At 41.1% G+C, this 16,411-nt stretch overlaps 1 protein-coding gene across 1 annotated transcript in view; it reads left to right on the top strand.

Annotated features, from left to right (window-relative positions):
* Positions 1 to 1,649: 1,649 nt before the first annotated feature.
* The window catches only part of jade2 (jade family PHD finger 2), a gene marked incomplete at its 5' end in the record, with an annotated part of 113,351 nt that continues 98,589 nt past the window's right edge, over positions 1,650 to 16,411 (top strand). The window contains one exon of the mRNA XM_015058918.1: positions 1,650 to 1,852. Within this exon, the coding sequence (XP_014914404.1) occupies positions 1,650 to 1,852 (203 nt within the window). The remainder of the gene's footprint in view (positions 1,853 to 16,411) is intronic.

Raw genomic sequence — 16,411 nt, 5'->3', positions numbered from 1 at the left:
AAGATAGAAATTCAGAGGATAGTTTGAAGAGGCACAACAAATAAAATGATGAGGAGGAGCCGATAAGCAGTCATTGTGTTGTTGCTGCTTGTGTTTAGAGTGTTGGAGTTGCCCTTCGCTTCATGGCTGATGGTGTCGCTGCTGCAGGTCGGAGCGAAGAGGCTCGGTGTGTGAGAACAGCCACTGCCCAGCTCTCATAAACACCTGGTTTATTTCAGGAAACCTCCTACATGCAGGATTTAAATGTGTCTGAATTTACATCTGCTTTGTTTGCGTTGACCTTTAAAGGTCTTTAGGTTAATGCCAACACTTTACTGCAATGATTGCCTTTAATACTTCCTCCTCCGTCCTTTTTCCTCTCAGTATGTCAGTGCCGGCTTCTGTTTTTGCTCCATCGGTGCAGATAACCACATATTTATTGGTATTATCTTACAATTAACAGAAAACACAACCATCTCTTGTTACTAATCATTGCATACTAAAACAAATATGGTTTTATTCATTATTATATATTCATTGATTCACTTCAATGTTTCAATTGTAGCAAATGAAGGAAAAATATATTTATTAGAAACAGTCATTATGGAGCCAGTAGTTTGGTTCACTTTCCCTTAGCTAACGGTTTAAACTGTCCATATTTATCACTTCCAGATATTTCCATGAATTTTGAAATGAAGGTTTCTGAATGATGAGTCAAGAACAAAACTCTTGTTTCCAGTAGCCATTGTACATGGCATACAGCAGGAAAACCAGCTGACCAAAGGGACTGAAGCTCTGCTTTGGTTGCCAGGCAACGGGCTGGGGTTGCCAGGCAACGGGCTGGGCTCTTGAATGTGACGCCAGGTGTTTTTTTCAGTTCTTAGTTTGTTTTCAAAAGCAGGTGAGAAACATAAAAATGTGCAAGAAATGAATTTTGCATAAAGTTTAACCTTTAAAGTGCCGTCAGTGACTGGTGGTGATCTCGTGTTCAAGTCTTCCCATTGGTCTGTAGTTTGTATTTATAATGTTGGACAGGTGGAATGTGGATATAAATGTTGGTAAAACATGAAAACTATGAATGATATTTAAATAACTGTTTGTTCCTGCTAGGGTTGCTGTTTTCAGTGGAGGGAACATTGAGAAGCAAAATAAAATGCATCACTTCAGACCCGTATGAAGTGTAAGTTTGAGCTGTCAGGAAGCTTCAGGCTCACATGCGAACCGTTCCAGCTCTCACATGCTGCTTGTCTGTTTGTGTTGGACTGACTGCTGCATTTGGACCAAGACGAAGAGTTCTGTCTGCTTACAGTTACGCTGTACACAGTTTTTTGTTGATTTTATTTCAAATGGAAAATAAAAGCTGATCCAGATGGATTTCTTCTGGAGATACGAAGCTGTTTAAGGGAAAATCTGCATCATTTCCAAGCTCTATGTGGAAAGTCTGGACTTTATCAGAGGAAAGAAGACAACAGGAATTGTAATAGTTGGCTGTTTTGGTTAAAGTAAATATTTTAGGGGCAGTTTGAAGTTAAACATGTCCAAATTTTTGGTAACAAACTAAAAAATCTTTGTTTTCTCCTTTCTGCTCATTACCGAAAGTAAAAAAGTGATTTAATGTCATCACCAGAGTAAAACCGGCGCTGTAAAAACTTTTCTGCTCGTGGATTTGTGTTTTTTTACGTCAGTCAGCAGCATTTCCCCGTCTCTCCCTCCAGGTGTTTCGGACAGACTTCATCACGGCCATGAAGCTGCCGGACTCAGCCCAGCTCGGCCCAGACGACTTCTACGTTCTGTCCGACCCGTGGAGACAGGAGTGGGAGAAGGGGGTTCAGGTCCCAGCCAACCTGGAGGCCATCCCAGAACCCGTGGTCAGGTAGGATCTGATCGATAACAGAGCCTTTAGAGGGCTCCAGGTCGTTGGGTTATTTACTCTGAGGTGACCTAAAAGCTTTACGCGGTCAAACCAACCAAACCATGTGTGCAGCCTGTTCCCCTCCCGGCCTGTGGGGGCGCTGCAGGAAACGACACAAAAACCTCTGAAGACACTTCTTCACCAGATGGAAACAAGATGGAGGATTTTAGCGGTTGGAGGATTTCTCTTTAGGCTAAAGACCAGGAGCCATTTCTGCTGCTAGTGCTAGGCTAGCACGTTAGCTTTGGTTGGATTTACCCAGAATGCCCTGCGCTGTAGTCCACTTCCTGCTTTTGGAGCGGTCTCCGGTCCACTTGGCGTTCACATCCAACCAAACCAGAGTTCACTTCAACCGAACCCAGACCGAGGTTTGGAGGACCAGAGGTCAAAGGTCAGAGGTCGGTTAGCGTTCACACCAAACCAAACCGGATTTTCTAGACAAATGGACTGGAGTTGGATTAAAACAGATGAAACAGGATTGGTGTGAATGCACTTTTAATCCCACTTCCTGTTTAAACCTTGTTTCTAGAACTCCAGCGAGTCTAAAACCGGCTCCATTTGGGTGGAATTACCAAACGCAGAAATGGCACAGATCAGAATCACAGCTTGTAATGTTCTGACTGGTACATGAGGGGAAGCAGGTTTGGATTCACACACGCCGTGAAACAGGCAGATACAGATGTTAAGGTGGCTGGCAGATGTGCCAACCACTTGGCAGAGGAAGGCAGACCTTCCAGATCTCCCAGCAGCTGCTCCACATACCCATGTGGTTTCTCTCTGGCATTCGAGGAACTAATGAAAATGCTCAGACTAGCCGGTAATGCTCGTAGCACCGAGAGGCCACACACTCAGATTCAGCTCTGGGAAGACAGAATACCTAATGAATTTCCCAGAGAGATTCAGCTGAAAGTTTCATTATTTTTACCGTCTGAAGACATGCAGGGTGGATTATAGCAGCATCTGTAAAACCTTTTCTATTTCATGGCACTTACAGTTTACCAGCTGCAGGCAGTTTGAGTTGGTTTTTCTCTGCAGGTGCAAAAAGCAACTCCAAGCTGCTGATTATACAGAATTTTAACGTTTTTAAACAACTTTAAATGCTTGTTTTATCCTTTTGAGAATGATTTGTGTCATTTGTGAATAGGTCTGTCACCGCGGCAAATATTGCTGGGCGATTTATTGCAATAAACAATAATATTGTTTTGAGACCATTTTCAAATAATATAATGATAATAATGGCATAATAATAATAATAATAATAATAATAATAATAATAATAATGCAAGAACACATTCTCAGCAATCAATAAACATGTAATGAACATTTAACTCTGGAACTGGAATACATCTTAAATATCCTAAATAAACAAAACAAGTAAAATGAATTATGAAATCTCTGAAAACAAAATTATCCTTAAAAAAGATAAAAAAAAACTGAAGACTTTTATCGATAATTAATAAATTACTCTCAATGGAAATTATTGAGTTTGTTTTAATTTATCATGTGATTAATTGATTTACTGCTTATTTCTACAGGCTTAACATTAATACAGTTTGTATTAAGTTTTAATTCCTTGATTTCAATACGAAGTTCCACTTGCAGATAATTTCAGATTTAACATGAAGAAAATGTTTTAAATGAAATAAGTTTGTTTGCAGCTGCAACAGAAGCTGGTAGAGGAATGCATAAAATGCGTGAAATGGATCTGATTTCTGATGAAACGATGATTTACATTGAAGCTGTGAAAGTGACTGAACTGCCTCGGTTCCTTTGTTATTTTAATCCTCTGGTTTAAAACCCAGTTAGTTTTTCCTCCTCTGTTCATTAAATCATTACTAATCTACTGAGCAAATACAAACATTTTTCTGACAGCAAGACTTTATTTTTAAAGTGTTGACCAATATTTCCACAGGTTGTTTTTGGAAGGCGGATACATTGAAAACAAAAACAGAAATGTTTACTGCAGATTACAAATATTTAAAATGAATTAATTTAGGGATTAGTTTGAGAAAACCTCTCTGGATGATGATCTGCTGTGTGAAAAATGATCAGCTAATTGGTCTTTAAACCGTTTTATTCATGTTTTCTTCATGAATTCAGCTAAATAAAACCGGTTGGGATAAATTGTTTTTTTGTGATATGCTGCCATCAACAGTGTCTATTTTATTTAAGGTGTAATAAAATAAAAGCTGTTGAATGAACATCTTTTCTTCCAGAACATCTGTTTTGCTTAAATTGCTGTCATGTTGTTCCACCATCTGGAACAGAGGAATAAATATGGAATATGGTTTTAGTGTATTACAGGTTTGGATGAAAATAGAAACAAAGTTCGGAGAAATATTTGTACACTGGACCGTCGACTGATTCACCTGTTTTTATTTATGTTGAATAAAACTCCAAATTATTTATAGAAAGTCCACCTATCGCCTGATTATGTTTTCCTCTTTGTCGAAGCGTTTATTTTGAAACTAAGAGGCTAACGTTTAGATTGCTAAAGTTAAAATGCTTCTGCCGTCATACCATTCGATAGCCTGACCATCTGGGGTTGAAAGGTTAACACTCCTAAATCTGGAGGTGGGATGCAGCTCCTCTGGCATCTGACTTTACCAGAGTAAATCTTCACCAGTGCAGACTGAGCACTTGCATAACGTAACATGAGATCAACTGGAGTTGTTTTGAGTATTGGAGCTAAGGTGCAGTCCAAGTTGTTTCAGTCTTAGGGTTCATTGACATCCACCCAGTTTGGTTGGTTTGGTGTGAACGCTAACCGACCTCTGACCTCTGGTCCTCCAAACCTCAGTCTGGGTTCGGTTGAAGTGAACTCTGGTTCGGTTTGAATGTGAACGCCAAGCGGACCGGAGACCGCTCCAAAAAGCAGGAAGTGGATTACAGGGCAGGGCATTCTGGGTAAATACAACCAAACCAAACCAAAGCTAATGTGCTAGCGCTAGCAGCAGAAATGGCTCCTGGTCTTTAGACTAAAGAGAAATCCTCCAACCGCTAAAATCCTCCATCTTGTTTCCATCTGGTGAAGAAGGAAGTTGCTCTCAGTGTCTTCAAAGGTTTTTGTGTCGTTTCCTTCAGTGGTTCTTGGTGCAGCGCCCCCACAGGCCAGGAGGGGAACAGGTTGGTTTGACTCAGAGCCACATGGCTCAAATGTTTCCGTTGTGGTTTCTAATCAAACTGACTCTGCTGGACTCTGAGGTGTGAAAACATCCTTAGATGCTTAAAGACACATAATTCACTGGAATCCATGTATTCATAAGCTGTAGAAATGTAAGGCGGCTGAGCAGTTCTTTGGACATCTCATCCTGTTCTTCCTCTCCTCCACCTCTTCATCTCTCGTCCCTCATTTTAGTTGTGCTGGAGGCGCTGACACATTTCTCTGTTTCTATTTTTTTGAATAATGACATAATCTCTAAAAATTGTGGAAGAGAAAAAGAGCTCCGGGCTCCGTCTGTCTTTGACACAATCGTTCACATTTCTCCATATTTGGTTCCATATCTTGGTTATTGAGAGGCTTTGAATGTGAAACGCTGTTTTACTTTTTTCTGCATGATTCATTGAGAGAAGAAGAGATTCTCTGCTGCCTCTTTGCCCTTCACTGTTCCTGTTTTTTACCCTTTCCTACACTCTGCCCTTCATCTCCATTTATAATCTCTCCTCTCCCCACTGGCTTCCCGTTGCTCTTCCTCCTCCCTCCTCCTCCTCTCTTGTCCATGTTATCACTTTCTCTCCACCTGCACCCTTCCTCCTCTCTGTCTTCCTCTGGATCTTGGTTTTTGTGGGGGCTGAGTGAAAATAATTAGCTGTTGCATAACACTGAACAGGACTGCGCCGGTGATTCGACTGCTTCTGTCTCCAGGGACAACTCTGAACCAGAGATGGAAATAATTACATACACGCATGAGAAGATGCGCCCTTCTTCTTAAAATTAATGGAATCTATCTTGGGGTTTTATTATACATTTCTCCATTTCAGCCCCTGGCAGAGCTGCTGAATGTGTTGTCGGGCTTCGGTCGGCTTGGGTTTTGCACATGGAAAGAATGAAATACAGTAAATAAAATAATGTATTTTCCTGTAGTGCATGTTAAACGGTGAAGTGGATGATGTTTATGAGGCGTGAAGCTCCCAGCAGGCTGAAATCACCGATAATCAGATGGACTTTGTGGTTGACACCAGTGATATACGTTACGGTCAGCATTCTGGGATCTGATGCAGAACCTGGTTCTGAAAGGCATGTGAGGTATGCAGAACATTTGGGTGTCTGGAAGCCTCAGTGCAGGAGGGTCAGCGTCACAGAGAGGATGCTAGCTTTACCAAAGCTTTGTGTGAAATAGTTACTGAGGCGAGACGGCTGAGTGTGATCATGCTGAGCAGGAGGGACGCTGGTGGGATTCTCACTAAAACCTGGAACTTCTTTCAGAAAAATTTATTTTCTGGGACATTTTCTGTATGAATGCATTCATAAAAACTTTAGGTTTTGTTTAAGCTACACATGTAATACAGTAGCATCAGCTGATCAGAAGAGACTGTTAAACTGTCTTTGTACTGCATATCATGTAAGTCATTGTTAGTTTCTAACATTTATTATCTAGAAATATATAACATAGACGAAGTAGATCAACCACTGAAGGAAACGACACAAAAACCTCTGAAGACTCTGAGAGCAACTTCCTTCTTCACCAGATGGAAACAAGATGGAGGCGTCAGATTTTAGCAGTTGGAGGATTTCTCTAAAGACCAGGAGCCATTTCTGCTGCTAGCGCTAGGCTAGCACGTTAGCTTTGGTTGTTTTTGCTCAGAATGCACTGGCCACTTCCTGCTTTGTTCTGCTTGGTGTTCACATTTGCATCTGAACTGAGCCAGAGTTCACTTCAACCGAACCCAGACCGAGTTTTGGAGGACCAGAGTTCAGAGGTCGATTAGCGTTCACACCAAACAAATGAACCGGACTTTGACTAGGCAGACAGACTGGATTAAAGCGGACTGAACTGCTGTGAATGAACCTTTAATCTCTCATCCAGCCGCTTAAGTTTCTGTATCTAAAAACTTTTTGGAGTCAAAACTTGAAGAACTAAAGTTGTGTCAACTAAAAGACAGTTTGCTTTAGCAGAAAGACAGTCGATACATTCTCGGTGTTTAGTTTCCGTTTTCATACTAGACCATCATAACTTAATTAGTTGCTTTATTTATTCTGTTGCTATTTATGGACACCGACACCGACATGCTGTAAGAAAAATAACTATCACTACTGGCCGGCCTGTTTTAAGGCCAAACCCAGTGAGATCTGTCAGTTTGTATAATTAGCCTTCAACGTTAACTCTGGATGGCTTTTGGATCTTCCAGTTGCAGTGATTTAGTTGGAAACAGAGAGGAAGAAGTGTTTGGATCCAGGTTCTACCACAGCGTTCAGACGGATCAGGAGATGCTGACAGGATGTAAAGCCAGGAGTTGTGACTGATTAAATGGTTTCTTTTTGTTCATTTCTGCCTCTTACTGCGACACACAGACTTTCACCGGGTCGTAGAGTTAATAAGCTCCTAATAACTCAGCGATACAGACTAAACGGAGCCTGGGGAACTAAGATAGATAGAGCTTGAAAATTGGAAAACTGCAGGATGGTGAAGGTGGAGGATTGTCTAAATGTCATGCGTTGCGAAGCTTCAGCTATATTTAAAACTGAAAAAGAAAACCTTGACATTTGGAGAATCTCTGGCAGTTTTTCTCCCCCACTGCTCTTCTTAATCCGCGACTTGAATTGGGTTTATCATCTATAGGAATCTCAATTCATTTCAAGGATGCAGTTGATTTCCTGTTAGAAGTGGAGGAGCTGGCTGGAACTGGTCCAGACATTTTTAAAAGAGTTAGCTTAATATTAGCCTGGTTTTGTTTTGGGATCATTTTCCTGTTGGAACAACAAACCGTCCAAGTTTCAGGTAGTTTTTCGTCGCCAATGGCAACATTGTTCAATGCACCAGAGCTTTTTGGTAATGGAGCAGAACCTCAGCATGATGCAGCCACCACCATGCTTAGGTAGTTGGTCCAGTTCTGGGCGATTTGAAAACGTCAACTCCCCTCTGATCAAAACTTCGTTCCATATTCTCAGCGGGGTCAGCTGGCCAAAATCAGAATAAAACTATCCAAAGAATCAAACTGATATTCTAATATTCTAGTTGAAGCATTTTTCTGATTACCTGTCTAAGCGTGCACACCGTGTCTACTGTAAAGCTATTGATGATTCTTTGTAAATCCACTTCTATTCTATGGCTTGATAAATATTATATTTCTACTGAGAATCCGTTGGCAGAAAGCCAAACCATGTCGACTATTTAAAAAAGACATTGTCAGTTATTGTACAAACTATTCTGTTTCTTCCTTGGAGGAATGACTCAGAAACTCTTCCTGTCCGAAACAAAGACAGTTAACAACACCTGGAACAAATATGACATTTGATTTTTCCCCTTTCCAGTGTAACTGATGAAGAAAAATGTGCAGCTAAAGGTCATGACAGAAGCACTGATTCACATCCACTAATCACAAGCATAAAAGAACAGAAACGTTCAGGAAAAGAGGAAAAACCGGACGCCTGAAAAGCCCCTCAGGACTCTGAACCGCCTGCGCCAGCTGCTGCCTTCACCGTGAATCCTCACTGAACGCTGGCTGCATGTTCGCCCGCTGCATCCGAGCGTGTTTCTAAAATAATGGCCTCTGCAGCATCTGGAACAGGCCCAGCGCTACCCTCTAATCTTTCCAAAACAGCTAATAAAGTGACTAAGAGTAGCTTCATCATCGTCATCATGCACCAGGTCGATGAGGGCACATCAGCTAATAGTTTCCACACACACACGCGCTTGTTTGTATTCTGACACTCTGGATTCATGTCTAACAGCAGTTAGACGGATGAACAAACATCCAGCAGTCTGTTTTGTACATATGTGTGCTGTGTGTTGCTCTTGGATTTGCTGCCTGGATGGATGACCTGCAGACTGAATACTGTAAATATGTGGAGGAGCAGATGGTTGGGATAAACGCTCGGCGTTCAGCGCTTCTTGGATTGATGGTTTAACCGAGCCACAGCAGCGGCTGATTGGAGGCCACACTGCTGGTTTTTGGTTATTGAGTTAGCAGGTGGCTAACATGTGGGGACAGGATGAAGTCAGCTGCTTTCAAAAACATAACATGTTTGCAGAGTTTAAATTATGCAACACAGCAGCGCAGCTTGTTCCATTTATTTACTTTCAGGGAAAAGTTTCAAAGTAGCTTCTCAAGTTGTTGAGGATTTGTGGACGATGTCTTTAGATTTGGATGCTTGATTTTGGACTTTCTCAGCTTACATCATTTATTAAACAATGTCTGAAAGTGATGCTTAGGAAATATGAAAGAGCTGACATTGAACTTAAAGAAAGCAGGTCAGTCAGATAATAGATCCTCATTAATCAACTTGTTGGTGGTAAAAATTAAAGGTGTCCTCATTTATCTGTGCTGATTTCTTTAATTTTGGTTGATCGGCCGACGCGTCCAGTGAAGCCGATCTTTTCTACCTCAGCTAAGGCCTAAAGATCAGCCGCTGTCCTCTGCTCTGCAGTGAGAGGTCAGACCGGCCCATCGGGCAGGTCCAGACGTTTGGAGTCCAATCAGCAACTTTCCTGCTGAATATAGCAACATTTCAGATAAAAAATATTGGTATCTTTTGGTTCAGGAGCGTTTTATGGTTTGCAGATAAAATATTCCCTGGAAAAGTCCAGGTGTTGAACTGGAAACCAATGAAAAACTAACAAAAGCACAAAGAAAATCTGAAAGTCCTTCAAAATGTCTGGAGAGCTGATGGCTGAGTGTAATTTAATAGACTGAAAGAAAGTCTGTCTCCTTGGAAGGAAAACTACTGTAAAGACGAGGAATGAGCCAGACTATTGTGCCGTAATGTAAATAAATGCTGACCTCCTGCTGAGTCCAAGGAGAGCTGCTGGAGTTTCCAATGAATAAAAGCTTTTATTGTTTACAGACTCAAATTTACAAATAAGTTACAAAGATATGAATTATTTACTTGTTGTTAAGCTCAATGTGAGAATCTCCTGAGTCTGTGGTCTGAATATCAGCTGCAGCAGATAAACTGCTGAGTAAGGACTCAGTTCGTTTTGTCCCTTGAGCTTCTATCCGGACTTGGATGAAGCTCTGACTGACCTTCTGATGGATTTTTGTCACTTTAAAAGCCAAATCTGCCTGCAGTAGCTCGTCTCAGCGATGCAGTGAGGGTCAGTGGGCGTCTCTCCCACCACAAGTCGGCTCGGTTTCTCCGGGCTGGCCGGGGCAGCAAACCGACCAAATGTTCTGCTTAAGTACAGCCTGAGGAGCCAAACCGGGTCTGTGTCTGTTTGGTCCCAGAAATAATGACACGTTACAGTGAAAAATCGGTTCTGATCCGTTTCATTAGGAAAAGGGTTTAATGAACCGACTGCTGGACAAAAGGGAACCGAGTTCCCAGGGTTCATCTGGGTTCATCTGACTCAGAAGTATCGTTGGGCCAAAACCCAACCTAACACTAAAAAACGTATCCCGATGTCCAGAACTTGAAAGGGTTTTTATGGTGGTGTGTTGGGATCATTGTAAAGGAAAAAACAACCTGAAACCAGTAATCGGACCAAAGCCGTCCCAGTTGAGTCGTTGCCGGGGTTCTTAACGAGCCGATCGGCGGCCGGTTGATTAGTGGACGACTTTCCACTAACCGTTTGTTGCTGATTTAATTGAGAGGAAGATGATTTAAAAACTTTTTCTGTTGTTGGAGTTTGGTTTTCCTCTTCATCAGTGGAGCGGGTCAGAGCGGCTGGGTGTGAAGGTTTATTTTTTAATTCCCCCAGCCTGAATCATGACTGTGCAAAAGTTTTAAACTTATCTATGTTTTTCTTTCCATGGAGTCAGGCTTGCTTTCCGTTCTTAAATCAGGAGTTGTTTTGGGTTTCTGAAGAGTCTTAGAAGTCTTTCTTTAGACTTTGAATTCCTCTTTCTGTCATTTATTGCAGCATGTTGAGCAGGAGAGGGTTTCTAAAATCAGCTGATAAAGGAGAACACAGTGATGAGACACCGGTCCGTTTCCTGATCAGAAGCTTTTATGATGTCGAGGTCAGTGATGCGTGGCCTAGCAAAGACCGTTCCTTTGGAAATGGCGACAAAGAAATGTTTATCATGACCACTTCAAAACTCTGGCTGCTTTATCCACACACTGCCACAGTTATTAGCATTTTCACAGTGGATTCCAAAGAATCAGATCAAAATTCAGAAAAGTCACAGCTCTCAAACTACTCGGCTTAGAAATCTGCCATAACTGTTGCAGTGAGTTTTTTAACTTCTGTTGAAGTTTGGCAGAAATGTTGTCATTCAGAAGTTTGTTCGCGTGTAAAAAGAGTCGGACAGAAAAAGTAAGAAAAGCTACTGGCTGTTAGCTTGATGCGCTGCTACCAACATTTTGTCCTTCAAATAAACATGCAGCCTTTGAAATATTCATCAAATAAATGCTACAGTAGCAAGACTACACCCACAGGGGGCGATAATGTGGAAATTAATGGCATCAAAATGCTAAAGAGCATCCAAGGCATAGCTGGGACGATGCTAGGCTAGGCTAACAGTCTTCTGAAAACAGTTATACCTGCAGTTCTCTATACCATTTGTTTCCAGCCTTAGCTTTGTCTGAAAAAACTCTTTACATGTAGGGTAAAATATAAATATTAGGTGTAAAAGTGGATCAACCTTTTAGTTTTTGACTGATGCGATAACTTCTGCACTCCAACAAACAAACAGTCTGTTACAAACAGTCTGATGCCGAACTACAAATGAGTGAACAAACATTTTAAGTCATGAGAAAATCTTTCAGGATCTGCAGGAAGTTATCTGAACTGCTCTGGATAGAAACTGATAGTTTTTTCTCCTTTTTCAGAAAACATTTGCATGGATTCCAACCAAAAGCACAATGCCAATAATTACTTTAAGAGCATCAAAATGCAACGGCATGGCTAAAGCAGTGCTAGGCTAACAGTTTCCCCATGACAATTCTTTACCTCATTAATGTTTTCTGCTTATGTTTAAAGTTTAATGGAAACAAATTCAGAACGTCCTAAAAGCGATTCCACCTGGCCTCTCTGGCAGGAAACAACATTTTCTGGTCAACAAGATGCACAAATCAGTTTAGCAGAGTGTCTTTGTGAGAGCCTGAACGATTTCTAGAGGCTTTAACGATGACTCAAACCTTTTCTCGACTCCTCAGATTGAAAATCAGCTGCTGAATGGCTGCAGTGTGTCTTACATGCATCCAGTTCACTGTCCAGAGCCTTTATGTTTGGCTTTTCTGTTCTGGAGAACGACCCGACTACTTTGGCTGACCTCTGCAGAGTGACGAAGCCAGCTGGATGACTGGTTCTCTTTGTGGCAGGCTGACTTTCTAACCGCAGTGACTGGTTTTGGTGAATGAGTCAATCCCAGCTCAACTCGCTCTCACTCACAGCCTCAGCTGGCTCCAGTTTTACATTTTTACATTTCACTTACTGAGGGTAAGTGTGTGTTTTGGAGCTGTTAAAAAGACTTGAGACCGAAATATGACAGCTTGTGCCTCCTCCAGAGATGTGGAGATTCAGACGGTTGGTTTTAACGTGTTTAACTTTTATTTGACCAGAGAACTGCAGTCTGGGATCTTAGACAAAGAAAATAATTTAAACTCTTGACCAAAGATGATGAATTCACCTGAGTAGTTGAATAATTTATTATTTCTTTAATTCAGGGCTGGACAAACGTTTTGCACCAAGGGCCAAAATCCCCAAGTTGGAAGTATTCAGGGGTCAATATTTCCTTTTTCCCCCAAATAAAAACTCAAAAATATTATTATGATTTTTGTATTTTTCACCAAAACAGTAAATAAAACATTGTTTTACGTTTGCCTGAACAGTTTCTACGTTTCTGTGAAGCATCGCCGTCTTTGGGGCGTTTGCTCATAAAACCTGCAGCTTCACCCAGCGGCAGCGGTTCCTCTGATCCGGCTGATGGAAGCGGTTTGGCTGGTGCACCTCTGGTTCAGCAGCATCTGGACCAATCACCACCTGCCTGCTGCCTCAGTAGAAACAAGCACGACGGAAAGAAAAGACTCTAGAAATGAAGAATGTTTCTCCTCGTCGTCTGCTGATCTGTCCTGTTTGTGCCAGCAGCCCCGGTTTAATAAAACCAGCATCTATAAACATCCTTTCTCAGTTTCTTTGGGGGTCACGCCGTTTTCCTCAGAGGCTTTTTTTCTGCAGCAGCAGTGTATTATTTTTCTGTCACTCCATCTGTCAGTGTGTGTATCCGTCCAGCTGCATCCTCCGGCTGGTTGTTGGGGAAACTGTCGACTTTAACGGCCGCATTAGGGAGCCGCTGCGTCCTGACCGGCCACTTAGACCCAACGGCCTCCAGGAGAGTAAACACTCCTAACGGCGGCTCGTCTCCCACAGGACCGCAAGGCTGAACAAAAATATCTGACTGATTACGACGGATTGAAGAGGTGGCAGTAGAAGAGACGGCTAGATGTGTTTAAATTCAGTTTGATTGAACGACAATCAGCTGTTTTTACCCAGTTAAACCTGGGAAATATTCAAACAGCTGACGTGATAAAAAAATCACTTCACGCAAGAATTGTGATTTTCATTCACTGTGATTCAGAATCGATGTAAATGTCCTAAAATCAACTTTAACGGACATATTTGGACATTCGACATAGATTTTTCTTTCTTAGCAATAAATTAATGTTTTATAGTGTATGGAAAATGACCCGTATCAAAAACCTCGGGAATGTAACATCAGAAATCAGCAGGCGTTTTCTCATAAAACCTGCCCGTTACCTAGCAACCCCAGCTGATCTCCAGCGTTTGGTCAGCTGATTTTCCCGCTGTATGTGCTGTACATACAGAAACCACTTGCTGCATTCTGGTGGTTGTGCAGGAGGCTCCACTAATGCTTTTCAAAGATGTACGGTTGTATAATTGCTCATGTGTTTGCAGTTATTTTCAGCTGTGAGTGTAAACGTTGAGTTGTTGGGCAAAAACCTTGACTTTACAAAGCAGACTGGAGTAGATACAGCAGAAATCCTTCAAATAATAAAAATGGATTTTTAATCAAATAGTGAGACAGTAAAAGATTTTCAGCTCAGTCAGCAGACTGAGTAAAGCTTCAGAGTTTTAAACCCCTTCATGCAGCACAGCAAAGCCAGACTGAAACCAGAGCAAGATGCATTCAAGGTCAGAGCAGCTGTAAGTGCCTCTAATACTTTACAGAGCAAACACAATAACCTCTAACATTAATAAAATAATGCTGGATCAGTGAGTTTATTCCTCCTCATAAACACTGAATTATCTCTCCACAGCAAACCAAGGCTCCATCTGGAGGCTTGGAAAGCTTTTCGCTCTCTGGATGGTCGTGGCCTGAAGGTTACAGCATGTAGGCAGTAAATGGAGCTCAGAAACAGGGCAACGATTTACCGGGACGACCCTGCAGTTTCAGCCAGCTCCAGCAAAATGACTGAAAAATCAAACAGAAATCATCTGATTAGCTGCAAACTCTCAACGCTACAATAAATGTTTCCCCTCTCAGTGAATAATCCGTGTGGAGATTAAAGCAAACCGTTGAAATAAGTTAAATGTCAGTTTCTGCTGTGCTTCAGTTCTGATAACAGTGGTATTATTAAAGACAATCTTACAAACTATCTAATGAGCTGCACCAAAAATCTGGTTGTTTACCAGAATAAAATGTTTTTGTTGCAGCAAAAAGTCCAAAGTTTTTCGGGCGGATTGTTGCCATGTTGGAGCTGAGCTGGTTGGTTTCAGAAACAGGAGTTTTAAACATGACGTCACACAGCTAAAGGCTGACATCTTAAAACATGTCTGCGTTTTATTCAGGCTGCAATAGAGCGAGAGAGAGCAAGACTTTGATCAGTTTTATCCATTTCACCTTTCAGTCTATTGAAAACCAATGAAGTTAAATCTGTAAACAACATTTCCCTCTAGAACTGGAAGATATGTTGATAAACAATAAAACACAACAAAAACCATAAATAAAATGGATCATTTGTCTCTGAGCAAAATCTGAATGGAAATTAAAGAGCTTGTTTTAATCGGTTGTATTGCAACAGGCTTAATCGACATTCATAAGAAAGCTAAAAAACAATTTAATTCTGTTTTATGTCATTTTCAAATAGAAATTTGAATCTAAATCTTTCAGTCGTTGACATGGAGAAACATTTTCTGCTTTTAGTGATAAAACTCAACTTTTAATGTTAAAAAACTCCAACATTCAGCAAAATGCATATTTACTTCCTGTGTTCATGGATGTTTTTGTTTTCATTATTTATTGTTCTCATCTGTCAGAATTTGCAACAATGGTGCAACTTTAGCTCACCTCAGCATAAATTACAGCAGCTCAGTTAAAAGTAAGCAGCTTCCTGCTTTTCACTGCTTCGTTCTCATTTCTCAGCAATAAAAGGTGAAAAGCGTTGGTGCGTTATTAGGCAGAATTCATCTGAGATCTGAAGAAGGTGCAAAATAAAAGCAGGCGGGAGAAAATGATTGAGAGGGTAAAGGAGGAAACATGTTGATGCTGCTGCAACTGGGGGAATAAGTAAACAAACGGGCGGATGAGGCGGATGAGTGGAGCGGCACAACAAGCTTCTGGGAAAGAGAAAATAGATGGACGGAAAGCAGAGCTTTTGCTTTAGCAGCGGCGCCCTCCTTCATTTCCCTGTCTGCCCCTTTCTGCTGTTTGTGGGTTTAATCGAAGCTTTCAGGCAAAGAAATAAAGCAAGTGGGAATAAATCTCAGAAGACTTCATGCAGGAAGCCCAGCTAAGGCGAAACAAAACTCATCCTGGCAGCATTCTGCGAGAACGAGGCTCATTTCACATCAGAAGTCATAGAGAGTAGGGATCGATTATTCTGACGATTAATCAGATCAATAAATGGCAGATTTTTCATTTAAAACCACTCGATGCTTTTTATACAATATTAGAAATACATAAAAGGATGTAAATAGACGATTTTATTAATTTTACTGAGTCTGTAAACTCCAGGTTAGTCAATAAGAGAATTGATATTTTATTGCCTAAAATTGAGTAACAACTTTTTTAATGTACGTTTGATCATTTGTAGCAAAGTTTTGCTTTAAATGCAGAAAGTCTTTATTATTTTTTACAGTTTCAGCATTGGTGCTGCTCAGTGGTCTTTTACTGAATCCAGTTATCAATTGATTACTAAAGTAGTTGATTATTTCAATAATCGATTATAATAATTATTTCAGAAATCACAAAGTTGTATATTTTCTCAGAAATTAGTGCAACAGTTTAAAAACGATCCTTGAGTTTGTGCATCTTAGAGCGAAATGGAGCAAAATTTGTTCATGTGAAGGTTTGTGTGGAAAGTTGCTTTGAGGCAGCAGAGTGATCAGTAGATCAGTAGATCTACTGATCCACTGATCAGCTGATCCACTGATCAGCTGATCAGTGGATCAGCTGATC

Source organism: Poecilia latipinna, unplaced genomic scaffold (genome assembly GCF_001443285.1).
Source record: "Poecilia latipinna isolate Pla-1442-1.1 unplaced genomic scaffold, P_latipinna-1.0 Scaffold1585, whole genome shotgun sequence".
Taxonomy (NCBI): domain Eukaryota; kingdom Metazoa; phylum Chordata; class Actinopteri; order Cyprinodontiformes; family Poeciliidae; genus Poecilia; species Poecilia latipinna.
This window is presented reverse-complemented; position numbering and strand designations above follow the sequence as displayed.